The sequence below is a fragment of the Rhinatrema bivittatum genome, chromosome 7 (assembly GCF_901001135.1).
Source record: "Rhinatrema bivittatum chromosome 7, aRhiBiv1.1, whole genome shotgun sequence".
NCBI lineage: Eukaryota > Metazoa > Chordata > Amphibia > Gymnophiona > Rhinatrematidae > Rhinatrema > Rhinatrema bivittatum.
The window spans coordinates 65,312,432-65,330,236 of NC_042621.1; the positions used below are offsets into that span (position 1 = coordinate 65,312,432).

A 17,805-nucleotide genomic window follows, 5' to 3' on the forward strand; every position below is an offset into this window, starting at 1 on the left:
GATTTTCAGACTTAAGATTCCAAGTGTTTAAAAATTATGAGCACCCCCCACCTCTACTCTTAACACGTGGCTGTGAAATAGAAAAATAGCCAACAGGACAAATTTGATTAAAGCTACCAAATCAAAATCTAAAAGCCAACTCTCAGTAATGCAAAAAAAAAAAAAAAGTCAGTTTTTCCATCTCTATCAAATCACTGGACACCGGAGAGGTCAAAAGACACATTCCTCTGCTGAGGGAGGAGAGGGCTCCCGAACCATTCTCCCGATGTCTACACCCCTCAGGATCTGACCAGGAACACAGTCTTAGTTCAGTCCTGTGGCTGTGGAACACACACATACAGACACACCCAGACAGAAGAGGGCAACTGGACGAAGGAGCCCTCTACCGTAAAAGCACCCTGAGTGGTACTCATGCAGTGGTATCCTATTTTAAGGATGGCGGCACCCCTATGGTCCCATGTGCCGTCCCTGAGGGCAGAATCCCATACCACAACGAGGACAGCGCACCATATGCCAGAGTCAGTGGTTGACAAACAGTGTGAGAAGATATCTCCCCCGCCAGTGCTCTTCAGCACTGTGCGGTGCAGAACTGATGAGGAGGCAGAGACCATGACAGCATGATGGCAGAACCCTGGTTTGGCTAAGGACTGCATAGACAGGGAGAATGATATCTGCCATTGCCCAAGGCACTTGGAGTAGATGCCTAGTCTTTCCCGACCACACATGTTGCACACTTATGTCACAGTAACTCCAGCGGAGTGAAGAACAATGTGACGATGTTGTCCCCAGAACCCGTGGTGCTCTGGGGAAGGCATGGTGGAGGGTGGCGCTCTATGGTGCTGCCCCCTCCAGTACTTGCGAACAGCATCGGAATTGGCTCACCTGCGAGTCCCACAGGGAACAACAGCAGCAAAGTCCCTGGTGATCGAAGGTGCTTATGGAGTACTGTGGACATGTCTTGCAATCTCTGACTGCAGCCACTGGTGCCCAGAGCGGTGACAGTGCCTGGACGGCTCGTGTCACTTTTGCACTCACCAACACAAAGCCACCACTGGGCACCCTGCACCTAGGACTTTGACTACGCTAAACCACCATAATCAGTTTGATAGTATATAGCACCTTCCCCGGTGCCATAGGTGCCCACAGACGTCGACCGCACAGGGGCCCCCGACAAGGACTCTGTGCCCGAAGGTATCAACCAAGGAAGCCATGGGGGTCTGCAGGGAGAGGCTCTGCAGCCCATTCACAGGTCACCAATGCCAAAAAGAACCGATGAACGCCAGTGTCTATGGCATTACCCCTTGGTTCACTTATTCGTCCGGAGGTGTCGATGCTGCAAGCTTAATGGCCTCACAAGCATTACGGCTAATGAGAGCCTCGCTACTGTCTATTAACACTGATGGTGTGTGCATTACGGCGAGGCCTCCAATGCTGGATTGTCAGCTGAAAGGACAGCTCTGAGCTGCTCAGTGCTCCGCAGTGGACATTGTGGGGTGATGGGGAGATTATTTATTTGATTTCTTTTATTTTTTTTAATATTGTATTTGATACAATGGATACTAGTGAATCAGAAAGGCTGAAGATTTGAAGTCTCTGCATTTGCTCAGAGATAATGGACATTGACGCTATACTGGACATTGGAATGTTGAAAAACTGACGACTTTTGGAGTGAGCTAAAATAGTTTACATTTGAAGTCTGTCTATCAGACTTTGATGTAGTCACTGATGTAGTCAGTCATTGACATAGTCACTGATTGGCTGGTCAGAAATAACCCAGAAGAGGAGAGAAAAACCAAGATGGCGCCCGAGAGGTTGTAACTCCGTTTGCTCCGGAATCTCAGATTTCTGAATTTAAGTTAACGCGTTTTTTCTTAAGCACCATGCCTAAGAGAAAAAGCAAAGTTCGGGTTTATCCACCCGACCTGGATACTGCTTCCGGACAACGATTAATATCTGAGTTTACCTCTAATGCACCTGAATTGAGGGCTTCTACCCCGCTGGAGAGTCGGCGAAAGGAGAGCCATACTCTCTTGGGGAACTTTCGTTGAGCCCTCCCGATCCAAGTACACCGCTAACAGCTTTGCTACAATCCGTCGATGGAGGAGTTGAAGCACACAATGATGACATCATCGGGTGTGCCCAACTGGGTGGCCCAGAAGCAGACAGAGCGGTTGGAGGAGTTCTGAAACCCCAAGCGACTGTTTTGCTGAGGAGAGAATGGGAGGAAGCAGATGCCCCCAAACCATCGGGAGAAGGTAGTGTTCCTACCGGATTTGGGGTAAGATCTCCTCCTCAGCAATTTACTAAACCTGCGGCTGTGACCCTTGATATGATCTGGGACCTTATGGCGAGGATGTCTTCTAAACTAGACAATCAAACCCTAAAACTAGATGATATTGCTGCTAAAGTTGGGTACTGGAAGGGGACACACAGCAGAAATTTGTTGAACATGATAATTCGTTAAGAAAAATAAACGAGGATATAAAAAGCCTCCAGAGCGTAAATGCCACGATGATATCGGAAAGGGCCTTTTCATCGAGAAGACTTGAATCGATTGAAAACTATATGAGGCATTTAAACCTAAGATTTCTTAATTTCCCCATTGTAATGGGTGAAATACCCTTGTTAACTTTCAGGAAATATGCCATGGAGACTTTAAAGATTCCCCAGGACGAGATACCAGCCATTAAGAAATTATTTTTCTTGTCTAAAAGAAGCAGCACTCCTTCAATGATTCCAAATCTACAAGGGCCAGTTTTGAATATACCATGAGCGAATGAATTTTTGAAGACTATTCATCAGTTGGTGTTATTTTTAACAGTAAACAAATGAACAAGTGGATATATTTTTTAGGTTTTGATAATTTCTGGCACGCATAAAATACAAATATAAAATGGTTGGTGGTGGAGCGTTGATGATTAAAAGTTGAATTTCCATGACTAGAGGATTGGTATTGGAAACATAAGAAAATATGAAACATTCCACTCCATATTTTTGTCACACAAATATATACATGAATGTTATAAGAACGGCAGTTCATCATTAGTGAAGTCTAATATCAAAAAATTAAAAAAAATGTTTCATATTAAAGAGTATTCACACATTTACAAGGCAGTGGCAAATTAGTAATTTGCAACACAATTTCTGCACTGTTTATAACTGGCTGGATCCGCTATAATATATGGATTCCTTGTAATTAGTTTTGACTATGTACGATCTATTGCATAGGTATGATGTGAACCAGTTGATAGTGGTATCACATAAACCGATTTCCTCTAGTCTTTTCAGAAGATTATGATGGTTTACGGTGTCAAAGGCAGCAAAAATATCAAGGAGAATAAGGATGAATTTTTGTCCATTGTCTAATCCTTTTAGGATTCAATTAGAGAGAGATATTAATAGGGTTTCAGTGCTGAGAGTACTTCTGAAATCATGCTGAGCTGGAAAAAGTATTTTATGTTTTTCAAGGTGTTCTTGGAGTTGCTGATTAATGAATTTTTCTAATATTTTGGCTATGAAGGGGAGATTGGATCTAGGTCTAAAGTTGGCAATGTTAGATTGGTCAAGATCAGATTTTTTGAGTAGGTTTAATCACTGCACATTTTAATTTGTCAGTGAAAGATTTATATCATCTGCAATTGGCCTAGCAATAATGTTAGAGACTAATTTAAGTAGTTTAGTTGGGATAGCATCAATTGGGTGAGAGGCCGGATTCATTTTTTGAATGATGTTTGAACTTCAGTGGAAGCTATAGTATCAAAAAAAGACCAATTTGAATTTGGTTTGATTGTAATGGATATGGTATTTTCTTTAATTTTTGGTATATTCATGGTAAGGTTGAGTATTTTTTTCTCTAAAAAAGGTAGCAAATTCATCACATGAGATAAGTTGTTGAGTTTTGGGCAAAGGAGGATTGCCTTGTTGTATGAGTTCTTTAATGTATGTAAAAAGTTCTCTAGGACTGAATTGGTATTTGTGTATTTTTTCAGCATAGAAATCTTTTTTAGCTTTATTAATATCTGATTTATATATGTAAAGAATAGTTTTGTATCTGTATTTTAATTGGATTTGTTGGGTTTTTTTCTCCATTTTTTTTCTGCTAATCTAAGTATTTTTTTGATTTTTTGAAGTGCTTGAGTATACCATGGTGATTTGTGTTGGGGTGTTTGTTCGATTATTTTTTTGATAATTGGGCATTTGTTTTTTGTTATTTCTGAAGTAATAGAGAGCCAAGAATAAACAGCAGAGTTGATGTCTGATTTATTTATGATTTTAAATATTTAGGCATGATTTCAATTAGTTCATCACTGGAGCATAGTTTGTTAAACTCAATATATTTAGTTTGATTACGATGTTCAAGTTGTAAAGAGTTTAAGCAAACTTTAGACTCAATGAGGTTATGACCAGACCAAGGGAGATTGGTTGTTGATGAAGGCTTTATTATTTCAATCTTGTTATTTATGAATATAAGGTCTAAAGTATGACCTGATTTTTGAGTTGATGTTTTAACTATTTGTTTTAGGCAGATTGCAGATAATGTATTTAGAAGGAGTTGGCAAGATTTAGAAAGTGGAGATTTGGCAACATGTAAATTAAAATCTCCTAGAACTATTGCTGGGTAATTTATATTGATGTTATTTGCAATAACTTCAATGAGTAGTGAGGGGTTATGATCTAGGAGGCCTGGTGGAGCATAAAGAAGTATAATGTGTAAATATTTTGATTTAAATAGAGCAATTTCAAGTGAAGGGATGGAAATGATATTGTGAAATATGAAATTGTATTTCTTTAGTGCTAGAAAGAGGCCACCACCTTTCTTTTTTTTCTGGGTAGAGAGTAGATGTCATATAATGTCTTGGGTAATTGATTTAATAGGACAATGTCAGATTCATTTAGCCAGGATTCAGTGATACAGCAAATGTCTGGATGATCGTCAATGAAATAGCTAGTCTCCCCCATATTTTTATATAAATCAGAACAGGAGGAAATCAGTGGCAACCCTGTAACTTCTTCCTCAAGAAAACAAAGAGAATTTTCTCAGAAACCACAAAATTGCCTGTTCTGCACTACAGGCATCCAAACACTGACCATGTTATATCATGCCCTCGGCCTGAAGACCTTTGCTCTAAGTGCAGCTACATCGGTTTGTGGTGGTGGGCATTTCATTATTGGCAACATGGCCAGTTCTGACAGCACACACACACCCCACAGGGACTACCTGTTCAAAACAAATAGTCAAACAAGTCAGACAGCCAGAATAATTGCAAGAAGTCATGATAAGAGGTTTCAGATGCATTAAGAACTATTCTTTGCCACCCACAGCCAGAGGGAGTTGGATATAGAGCAGGGGGTAGGAAGAATGGTGATGACTGTAACTGAGCCAATCACTGCTGGTTGAAAGAGGACAGCAAGAGATTCAGTCTCTGTGATGACTTCCCTTCTAGCCCTCAGCCAGCAAGGAAGCGTGTAGTAAGCCAAACCAGCTATCTGTGGAACATGGCATATAAAGTATGGTATATGTACTTTTCTTTTGAGTAATTCTTTGGAATATCATCAGCCTGTTGACATATGAGCACGGAAGTAACTCTGGGATACAACGCAGAAATTTTAAAAAAGACTGGAAGAAAGCAGAGTAGCTTACCTGTAACAAGTGTTCTCCTAGGACAGCAGGATGTTAAGTCCTCACACGTGGGTGACATCAAATACAACCCGGCATGGAAAACTTCTGTCAGTTTCTAAAACCTTGCCTGGCACACTAAGCATGCTCAGCATGCCACTATCTGCACGGCCACGCAGGGTCCCCCATCAATCTCGTTACAGAGAATCACAAAAATAAAAACTTCTTAAAATGAAACCCAACTCCACGGGGTGGTGGACGGGTTTCATGAGGATTAACATCCTGCTGTCCTAGGAGAACACTTGTTACAGGTAAGCAATCTACTTTCTCCTAGGACAAGCAGGATGGTAGTCCTCATACATGGGTGAATAGCTAGCTGTAGGCTGTTTCCAAATGGAGAGGTCCAACAGACAGCAAACAGGTGCCAACAGGCACAACAACCTAGATGCTGTTGGTAATGGAGGAAAACATCCCGAACCCGAAAATCAGGGCCCTAGGCGGAAAAGTTGGGTTTAGACCTGAAAAAGGTTACGGAGGACAGACTGGCCAAAACTATCATCTTGTCAGCCATCTCTGTCTAGACAGTAGTGAGCGGCAAACATGTGAAGAGAACTCCACGTCGCAGCTCTGCAGATCTCCATTACGTGGACCGCTCGTAAGTGGGCAAATGAAGTTGCCATGGCCCTTACAGAGTGAGCCTTAATGTAGCCCTCAAGATGCAGTCCTGCTTGCGCATAGCAGAAAGAGATGCAGTCTGCCAGCCAGGCAGACAGGATGTGCTTGGTTACAGCAACTCCCATTCAGTTCTTATCAAACGAGATGAAGAGTCATGTGGACTGCCTATGCCCTGCCATTCTCTCAAGGTAGAATGCTAAGACCATTTTACAATCCAGAGTATGCAAGGCCTGTTCACCTGAATGCAAATGAGGTCTGGGGAAGGAGGTGGGTAGGACAATGGACTGGTTCAGATGGAAGTCCGATACCACCTTAGGCAAGAACTCAGGGTGAGTACGGAGAACCACCATATCGTGGAAGAACTTCGTATAAGGTGGGTACGTTACCAACACTTGACGTTCGCTGACCCAATGTGCTGAGGTGACCGCAATTAAGAATATGACCTTACAGGTCAAATATTTCAGGTCACATGAGCGCATAGGCTCAAAGGGTTCCTTCATGAGACGAGCCAAGACCACATTAAAGTCCCAGGAGACAGGCGGAGGACGCAGAGGGGGCTTTAGCCGATGCAGAACACACATGAAACGTCCCACCAAGGGTTGTACAGCGACGGGCGTAGCATTCACCCCATGATAAGCCCCAATGACGCTGAGGTTCACTCTGACTGAGTTGGTCTTTAAGCTAGTTTCCGACAGATGCAACAGGTAGTCCAAGAGCTTTGGGGTGGAGCAAGTGAATGAGTCCATCCCACGTTGCTCAGACTAGACAGCAAACCTCTTCCACTTCAGGCTGTACGACTTTCTAGTCAACTGTTTCCTGGAGGCAACCAGAACCCGAGATACATCGTCAGACCTGCTATTAATCAACTTGACTTAGAAAATAGCCACTGCTATTAATAGCATCAGTAGCATGGATATACTTAGTTTTTGGGTACTTGCCAGGTACTAGTAGCCTGGATTGGCCATTGTTGGAAACAGGATGCTGGGCTTGATGGATCCTTGGTCTGAGCCAGTATGGCATGTTCTTATGATCTTAGACAATGCCAAGGGTTGCAATATTAGCCTTTCAACATCCATGCTGTTAGAGACAACATCCTGAGGTTGGGATGGCGCAGCCTGCCCTAATCTTGTTTAACTAAGTTTGGGGAGGTCCTCAGACTGATCGGATTCCGGACAGAGAGGTCCTGCAGAAGCGGGAACCAAACCTGGCGCGGCCAATAGCGGGCTAGGAGTATCATGGTTCTCCTGTCCTGCCAGAGCTTCAGGAATGTCTTCATCACCAGCAGGAGCAGAGGATACGCATACAGAAGCCCCTTGCTCCAATGGTGGGCAAAGGCAACCGGTGGGCTCCAGCAAATGAAGATCAAGTCTACTACCGCTGGATCCAGGGATCACGCATGGGGCCGAAAAGCTTGACTGAGACAGTCCATCATCCCGTTCTCCATCCCCGCCAGGTACATTGCTCGGAGTGGTACACCCTGAGAGTGGGACCAAGACAAAAACTGAACTGCCTCCTGGCACAGGAGGAACGACCTGTGCTTCCCTGTTGATGTACCACATCATCACCTGATTGTTGGTCTGGATTAGGACAGATTTGGTCACCATTCAATCCTGAAATGCTGATAGACCGTAACGGATCACCCGGAGCTCTAGGAAGTTGATTTGGTACGGAGCTTCCTGAGCCAACCACAGGACCTGGGGCCAGAGCCCCTCCACATGGGCACTCCACCCCAGTCTGGATGCATTGGTGGTGAGAACAACCTGGAAGGAGAGGTATTGGAAAATGATCCCTTGCTCCAGATTGGTCAGGTTCTCCTACCAGGACAAGGTGGTCTGGAGCGGAGGCATGACACCATACGTGCATAGAGGTCTTGGGAGGCTTGCTGCTACTGGGATTGCAGAGTCTACTGTGCCCTGCACATGTTCAGACCGGCAAAAGGTGTGACATGGACCATGGCTGCCATATGACCCAGGAGGCAAAGCATGAGATGGAAAATGACCCGCTGGCTCCGGTGCACCGAGCCCACTAAAGCCACCAGGGTGAGCACCCACTCGCAGGGCAGTGGCCTGCGCTGCATCCAGGCGGGTGATGATAAAGTTCAGGCACATCAATGGGGTCAGATGGGACTTTGGGTAGTTGATGACAAACCCGAGAGCTTCCAATACCTGAATGGTCAAGTGGAGAGACAAACTTTCTCTCTTGAGAATTGCTCTTGATCAACCAGTCATCCAAGTAGGGGCATACTTGTGCCCCCAGGCGGCGAAGGCATGCTTCCACCGGTGCCAGGCATTTGATAAAGATGTGAGGCATCGAGACAAGACCAAACGGCAGGACCCTGTATTGAAAATGCCTGATGCCCACCAGGAAGCGGAGATATCATCAATGGCTGCAGGAGATCTGTGTGAGCATGTGCGTCCTTGAAATTGAGGGAGAAAAGCCAGTCCCCCCTCTGTAACAGGGGGGATCAGAGAGCTGAGAGAGAACATTTTGAACTTCTCATATTTAAGGAAATGGTTTAAAGTTCTCAGATCAAGGATGGGACGGAGTCCTCCGGTCCTCTTGGGGATCAGGAAATAGCGGGAGTAAAACCCCATCCCCTGCTGCAGAAGAGGAATGGGCTCGACTGCCCTGGCCTGTATGTGGGCGAAGATTTCGGACAGCAGTATTTCCTGATGGGGAGACTGACTCCAAGAGGGACACGGCGAGCATCCTCGGGCGCACTCACAAAATTTAGACAATACCCTCAGCAAATGGTAGAGAGGACCCACCGGTTCGAGGGATCGCTACCCAGCGATCCAAAAAGACTTGCAGATGACCTCCTACTGGAGGGGTCCAGTGCAGAGGGCGCGATAACTGGGCTCCTGCTCCCTCGCTCCTAGTCAAAACCCTGTAACTAGGCTTGGCTGAGGCGCTGGCTGAGGTCTAAGACCCGCTGCTGCTTAGAGCGACCTCTAGAGGAGACCCGCTGAGGATGTCTGTGGGAAATTGGAGGGTATTACTTCCTCTGGTGGTAGAATGACCTACAGGCATCTTGCCTTGCCGACCTTCTGGCCGAAAAGAGAGCATCCAAGGCACTAGCCAAAAGATGCTGGAGGGTCTCATGATGGTCTTTTCAGCTGAACCATGGCATCCCGAAACTTGTCCCCAAAAATGTTATCACCTGTGCAAGGGAGGTCCACCAGTTTCTCCTGAACTTCCGGGCAGAGATCCGAAGCTCTGAGCTAGGCTATTCTGCAGGCTCCAATGTCCGCCGTGGCCACGTGAGCTGATGTCTCAAAAACGTATGTGGAACGCACCTCATGCTAATCGTACTGGAAGAGCTGTTGGACCAGTACCAGGAATGCCTCTTGCTGCTGTCTAGGTAGGTTTTCCACCAGCTCCTGAACCTGTTTCCATAGGTTTCGGGCGTGCTGGGCCATATATACTTGGTAGGAGGCGATATGGGCTATTAACATGGCCCCTTGGTACACCTTCCTACCCAGAGTATCCCATTTCCTATGCTCCCAACCCGGAGGTGCAGAAGCATGGGTCCGGGAACATTTGGCCTTTTTGAGGGCAGACTCCACTACCACCAACTGGTGGGGGAACTGACGCCTCTCAAACCCCAGGGACCTCTGCACCAGAAAGCATCAGCCTTCCTGTTTATCAGTGACATGGAGACAGGATGTTCCCAGATGCAAAGGAGCAACTCCTTGAAGATCTTGTGCATGGGAATAGCTACCACCTATTTTGGCGCATCACAAACTGGAGCACCTCCAGTAAGTGATGTCTGGAGTCCTCTTCCGTTAAGAGTTGGAAGGGATTGGACTCAGTCATGGAGCGGACAAATCCGGCAAAAGTTAAGTCCTCTGAAGGGGACTGTTCCGAGAGGACAACCTCGGAGCATCGAAGGACGACTCAGAAGTATCATCCCCCCACGGGTCATACAGAATCTCCTCCTCACTAAAATCCCCAGGAGAGGTTAGTGAGGGACACGTGCTCACTGCCTTTGGCCTGGACCCCGGAGGCATAGGGGGCACAGAGGTCCCTGGCACCAGAGCGGCAGCCGAGACACTAGAGGCCCCAATGGCCCTGGAAGCACCGAGCCTTCTTCAGAAGAAGAACCCACAATGGGTATAGCCCTGGAGGGGGAAGGCATCAATGGCTGCCGGGGTGTCGAGGGGCCTCCTGGCACTGGCTGCGTATGGAGGACACCCAGCAAGACATTGTGGCGCTCCAGCAGCGGAGCTAGGATCGAGGGAGTAGGCTCCGGCATTTGTGGTGGTGGCACCGATGGGGCTGGTGGTTCAATGCCTCTGAGGGCTCAGGGCACCACCAACTGAACTCTGTGATCCAGCTCCTCCTTGAAGGTCACCGAAGGCATGGCAGGTGGAGGAGCAATAGGCACCACCAGATCACCCTCAAAACAAGGGGGATCAGTGCCTGGCACTGATATGGGCATCGGTGGGGAGCACCTCGGACTCCTGGGCTTCATCGAGGGCATAGCCTTGTCGTTGCGGAGCCACTTTGGGGGCAACACAGCCGAAGCCGGTGCCTTCCCGGAAACCTGTGCCATGCACAGATGGCAACTCAATCTCCCACGGTGCTCAGCCCAGTCTTTTCCTGGCCCCGAGGAAGGTGAGGAATCGGGCGTCCTGGAACGTGACAACACTGACAGCAGTCGATCCCCAGTACCCTTCTCCTGAGGGGGGGGGGGGGGGGGTGGACATCGATGGCTCTGTGTCCAAAGGCTCCCCCCAACTCCGCTGATGTGGATGGCCCCAATTTCTTGGAGCCAAAAGGTTTCTCCATTTAATCTAAATGCACCCAACAATCTTTAGGGGGTCATCTGGTTACAGAGCCAGCAAGCCTGGAAATCGTGCGATGCCCCCAGGCAAAGAATACAAACTTCATGCGGATCAGTCAAAGACATGGTCTGCAAGCACTGGGGCCACTGTCGGAAACTGGAGGAAGCCATGCTTTGGGCCAGTTAGCAGTCGGTGCAGGGCGGACACAGACTCCAAAAACCCCCGGAACCGACCGCTAGGAAGAAGAAAGAGACTTACCGCGCTGCCCTACTAACTAGGGGGACTGGCGAAGAGGAACCCAGGCACGGATGCGAGGAAAAAAATTTCTGAAAAGCCAAAGAAATCTGAAAAACAGAGCAGGGCTCCACAAACTGCAAGGCAACAGCACCACAGAAAGAAAGACTGAAGGGGGACTCCACGTGGCATGCTGGGCATGCTCAGTGTGCCAGTCAAAGTTCTAGAAACTTTGACAGAAGTTTTCCATGCTGGGCTCCATATGATGATGTCACCCATGCGTAAGGACTACCACCTTTGCTTGTCCTAAGAGAAAATGCCTGGTGCCCAGAGATAGTGTTAATTTTACACTTTTTCATGATTTCTACGTATGCACTCAAAGTCTTAACAAAATGTTTTACGTCTTACAGAACTTGCATGCTGATATAAAATTCAAACACATCTGTGTTGACCTTTACCTGCTCCTGAGAGACAATCTCAGTGTTGTGTTCCAGTGCACTGCTAAGCACATAGCAACTCATGCTCTTCCTGGACTCATAGTCAAAGTACTCAAAGAGGGGATGGAAATGCTTAAGCTTCAGAACTGTCAGGATGTTGTTGTAGGTATCAATAGGGATCTTTAAGAGTCTTGTTAGTTCCTTTGAGACAGCACTGCTTGTGGCGATACTGAAAGATAAAAAACCAAATATGACTGGTATGAACAATGGTGACAAAGATCAACCATGCATTCTTTTGTTACTTTTTTTTTTTTTTTTTTTTAAACATTCTTCTGGAACCTGCAGTGAATAGTGGGAATTGCTTTTGATTTTCCTACAAGAACACCTTGCAGTTTATTTCTTCTCACTACTCAAAGTACTTAAGCGTACAGCTCCATCAATCATCTTCTGCCGTAATACAAATTTACAGCCAACCTCTTTCCATCTCAAATCATGCAAGGATAAAAATCAATAAGTACAGCAGTACAGAGGGAACACGAAATAAATTCACTATGCAGGCTCATCAAGACCTGAAACTAACTCTTCAAAGAATTAATAATTGCACAAAGCCAATTCTACAGTCATGAAAAATCTAAGTGGCATCTACATAATATAACTTTAGAATGACCATTATGCCCTTTTATCAATAATTTATAACATGAGTTAAGATATTTCTTTCAGTCGCCTCTTAATTTGGTTAAACCCCTGACCTGTGGAAATATCACAACGTTTGGAGATATTCCAGCAGCAGCACTTTTCTCACTTTTTTTAAACAGACATTTGAGCCAGCTCTGAGAACATTCAGCTCTGGCCCATGAAGATTTACTTCTGTGCACAATTTCTGCACATGCCCTAATTCTGCAAAATAAAGGTTCTTGTGTGTTAAGACTATTTTATTTTCTCAAAGCAGTAGTCCTAGCTAGTTACTTCATAATATCAGCTTGCCTGTTAAGTGAGTCTATAGGTTTCTCTTGTCCTCAACCCTATTCGTTCATTGTTTACCATTCTTATCCATTTCTTGTACCTTTACACTATTTTGGAATAAAAAATGTAGACACTTTTTTATGGCCACACCACGGTGCTTTTTAAAATTCTTTCCTAAATTCACTCTTTAGTTATGAAAATCTGCACTGCAGTCCTCAATCAGCTGACACTGAAATGAGTCCAAATACATTCTATTTGAATTCCAAACGTGATTTAGTGAAATACATTTGGCATTTCAAACTCATTTGAGGAAATTTAAAGAAGAATTAAATTGTATGACTTAATATCCAAGTAGTTACAATAAGGATCAGAATAGCAGCAATGATTTACCTCAGTTCATAATAATGAAAGTGGTCAAGTAGAAGGAGCTTTCAAAAACTAACACTTATTTCTCTTTAGAAATTAAATAAAATATCCAAATGAGGAGATCATAATGATTGTTTCAATTGCTAAATTAATCATCCATTAAAATATTAACAGTGCAGCTATCTTAAGATTGTCTCATACAATTTAAAATATCTAATGAATGCTGTGGAATGAAAATCCCATATTAGTCAATTATTTAGATTTTTATATTCTGCTTCTCGGCACTTCAAAGCAGACTACATTCAGGTACTGTAGGTATTTCCCTACCCCCACAGGGTTTAGGTTTGTACCTGAGGCAACGGAGGGTAAAGTGACTTGCCCGCATGCTTCCATTTCTGTAAGAAGTATATGGAACATGTTAAAGTAGCTCCATTGGCTTTTTTTTTTTCATGTCAGAACCACAGAGTGAAACAGAGAAACAAAGTTCTCTGTTTCACTCTGATTATCACAAAGTTCAAAAAGAAAGTCTTCTTAGTTAATATCTAGAATCTAGATTCTAGATTATAGAAAACTTTGTTAAAAGGCGGTCACACGATAATTCCCCCTCCCGTTTGACATCTGAGAGGAACAGAATCTTAAAATTTCATACAGCAGTCCAATCCTGGTTTTTTAGCCAAGTGTTTGATCCCTTGGCACTGCATGACTTTTGCAGTATTTTTTGCTCCTCGTACTGGGCATTGTTTGTCCCAGTGTGCCTTCTGTTTATGACCTCTTTTATAATGGCCGATTGCTCTCTTCATTATATTTGTAAACCACCTGGTTAAACTTGCTTTTGCAGACAGCACATTAAATTCAATAAAATAAACTGGCCAGAAACGGTCTGTAGAATGCAAAGATTTATAAGGAAATTTGGAAGTAAACTGGAGTATACACAAATGCACTTTATGCCCTTCATGAAAGTAATTTCAGTGGAAAGTTGTTCTACACTGTAATTCAATAGATGAGAGCAGAAAAGACCAATCCACACTGGAAGGACATACTATATCCCAGCTGGCAGTCACAGAAGCTGCATCACTTGCATGGTATCACTGCTTCGCAAAGTCCATTTTTGTTTCACTCATTGGTTCTCTACCATCCTGAGTAGATGATCAGATACCACACTTATGGTAATCCAACACCCATCCCCAACTCTTATCACCAGGCTTTGTAATCTTCTAAACCACCTCCTAGGTCCCCACTGACTCGCTGGATAATAACTAGCCACACAGACCTGCTGATTACTGTAGAACTGTAGCTTACTAGTACCAACCATACTACCTTGCGGTCTGCAGTATCACAAGGCTGTGCTTCCATTTCTGCCTCTGAGGGACTGAAGGGTAGGCTGTTTGCAAACTGTACCCACCTATGGAATAGGACAGCAGATAAGGACCTCTAAAGCTCATATTGTCTTCTCAATTCCCCTCCTGATACAATGCCACAGACCCCAGTTTATCTCTGTCTTTCCCTTTACTTTTCTAACATTAAGGACCTTCGGTGCTTATCCTATTCTTTTTTTTTTTTTTTTTTTTTTTTTTTTATTCCATTACCATTTTTTCTCCACCACCTCCATTGGGATTCTATTTCAAGCATTCACCAACCATCCTGGGCTGCCTCAAGAGACTATGGTGTGAGTGTTACCAACAAGGACTTGTTCCTGAACTCTGCATATATTGCCTACTCACTGTTTTAGTTTCTCTACTGCTCAGCCACCCTGGGATCGCTGTTCCAGTGCCTGAGGGACTACAGCCCAGCCGGGCGCTTCCAGCTCACTACTGCCACCTCTGGTGGTTTACCATATTGTCTAATAAAAGAACTAGTGTGTGTCTGTCTCCTACACTAAGCCTGACCAGTGGTCCCTCTCGGGATTTCCCCCAAGGGCGTGGTCATCTGCCACTGGTCCAAGGATCCACCCACAACTATTCTAAATAACTACAGATTGCTAAATACCAGCTTTAACATCAGAGCTTTCTGACAGATTGCTAACTCCGTACAGAGAACACGACACACTCACTTACCGCATTGTTATTTTCAAGGGGCGGCTTTGCCCTTCTCTCTCTCCTCTCCACAGCGTAAACTGTTGGATTTTCTTTTGGCTGTTCAATACATTTAATTTTGTCCAACAGGAAGCATAGTGATTTATTATCCATACAATTTTGGTGGAATTCTGTCTGTTTACATTTTAAGTATGAAAAGCTATGGCTGTTAAATTCCAAAGTGTAACTCACTGGGCACAAGTGTGGAAGCCCTTAGATGATTATTTTGACTCTCTTTCATGTATTAGCTAATGTGCACAACCGTGTATCTGTATGATTTTTTTTATTTCTTTATGTGTTTGCTTGTTATACTTGCTGACTCCCCTGGTTATATTTTTTGTCCCCATTATACTTGATGTTATTATTTTCCTTTTTGTCCCCTTTGCATTTTATATTGTTTGTTGCTTTGTTCTGTAATTTTGTTTAACCTCAAACAGATTTGAACTGAAAAAAATATCAAAATGCATGAGACCTTTAAAGTGGGAAGTTATGCTTCATTCTTAACATTCAAAATTCACCCTAAATTAACCTCCTTAACTTTTGCATGTTACTTTCCACTCTTCAACCTGTACTTATCAATCTATTAGGTATATAATCCCAAGCAATTCTTTACTGATAGAATTAACATTGAGATAAGGGGGACCTGCTTTACTGACCTGGGCAAAGTATGAGAATGAACCAAACACCTCTAGTGCATGCACAGAGCTAAATTTCTCATTGCACACTTACTACCAACAGAACTTAAAACTGTTCTACAGTCATGAGAAGCGTAACTAGCAAGCATGCAGAGGATTGCTGTAACTGTTAATCATTATTTCCAGAAAATTTTAATGCCATTAACTAGCAACAATGTTTGTTAATTATGTCATGCTCTGTAATGTATAATTTACTTTGTTCACTATCTGAGTTTTCCAACAGCAGATCCACCCACCAATTTCAAGGACAGTTGGAGGTTATGAGTCAGTATAGTGCCATAATGAACTTTTCCTGAAGGTGAAAATTTGGGGGGGGGGGGGTAAAGAGGATCAGTTTGACTCTAAAGCTTTATAAGAAACATACTTTTTGACTCCTGTTGCAGCTTATGTGCGTATGATGACAAAATAAAACAGCAAGCAGGCTGGTATGATCTCATTCTAAAAACAATGCAGAGCTGGTCTCTGCCAGCTGGGCAAATAATGCAGGCTAAAACAATCAGAATTAAGCCAGATTCTTTGCTAGCCTGAATGATAAGACCAAGCTATAAATAGTGAAGCACACCCTTATCTTGCAACAAGCACCATAAATCTGATCTGTGACCTGTGAGATCAAAGGAGGACCTGAGTAGCTTGGCCCCTGACTGCAGGAGGGGGAAGGGAAGAGAGAAGAAAAGAAGTAAGCAGAGGGATTAGTCTGGCCAATTGATCCTGGTAACTGTATAAATTGTATATTCTGTCACTGTACTTTGGTTTCTAGACAGACATCTTAGGTAGTGATGTTTAAAGGAATATATCGGTTCTGCTCTGTGGTCTTATATGTGTCATGGTAACACCCAAAGAATTTTCTCTTAGAAAGGGCAATGGTTATTTTAAAATTATATTAAATCTGCTACTAGATTAAATGGAACAAAATGCCTGTGCATTATGGTCATTAGGGTTACCTGTCTGCAAAGCTAGATTACCATCTTAATTAGGATATATCCATAACAGATGTAAATTTATCACACTAGACAACTTTCTTATTAAAAACTTGCTGTTTCTATCAATTTAAAAAAAATTACAAAATTATAGCCACATAATAAACTCTATAGAAACAGGGGGGTTTTTTTGTTTTTTTGTTTTTTTTTTTTTAAAGATTTTGTTCTAATTTAATCCAGCATTCGACTATCAAACTAAAATGTGAAGCTGAGCTCAACTTTGTTTCTATAAAGATAACAGCAGGTGATTCTCAAGAATTTGACACTTCCAGTACATTCACTTATTCCAATGCATGCTGCACCTACTTTCAAATGTTTTATATTTCATGATTATACTACTGTATCTGAAATACTTAAGCCATAAATCAACATCAAATTCAGCACAAAAAAAATAAGGACTGGGATGAAAGATGAGAGCCTAAATTAAATTCCTGATTCAATGTCATAGAGCCTGGTTGATTATAGTGGCAATGATGTATTTTTAGGTTTGTAGTTTTGCTGAGCAAGCTACTATTCTGATGACATTTCTGAAAAGAAAAAAAAAAAAAAGTCCCATACATTTCGATGAGAGATATCAAAGGAAAGTAGTAAAAGCCAGTGAGGAAAAAATGAGCTTTAAGGGATTAAAAAGTTTATTTTTTTCTCGCCGACTTTTACTACTTAATTTATCCTAACTTAAGGGCAAGTCTGGATCTTGCGTAAGGAAGGATAAACACTGTCTGGCGATGTGCTTTTGTTGCGTTGTAAATTATGTGCGTGTTATGTTAAACACTGCATTATCAGTTAACGTCTAAATGTATTTTATATTAGGTTGCACGGTATCAATTATGAATGTACCATTGTTATCCACCAACATCTGTAGATTAGTGGAATACATTTAATTAAAATAAACAAACTCTAGATTTTCCACAGCGTTGGTATATACTGGGCATCCAAGGTTGGGTCTGGGATTGACCTGCTCTTACTAAAGGAAAGGAAATTA

At 43.4% G+C, this 17,805-nt stretch overlaps 1 protein-coding gene across 1 annotated transcript in view; it reads right to left on the reverse strand.

The window, feature by feature from the left end:
- VPS35 (VPS35 retromer complex component) overlaps positions 1-17,805 on the reverse strand; it is a 196,661-nt gene that overhangs the window by 66,914 nt on the left and 111,942 nt on the right. Inside the window, exon 11 of the mRNA XM_029608455.1 lies at positions 11,772-11,979. Coding sequence (XP_029464315.1) covers positions 11,772-11,979 — 208 coding nt within the window. The remainder of the gene's footprint in view (positions 1-11,771; positions 11,980-17,805) is intronic.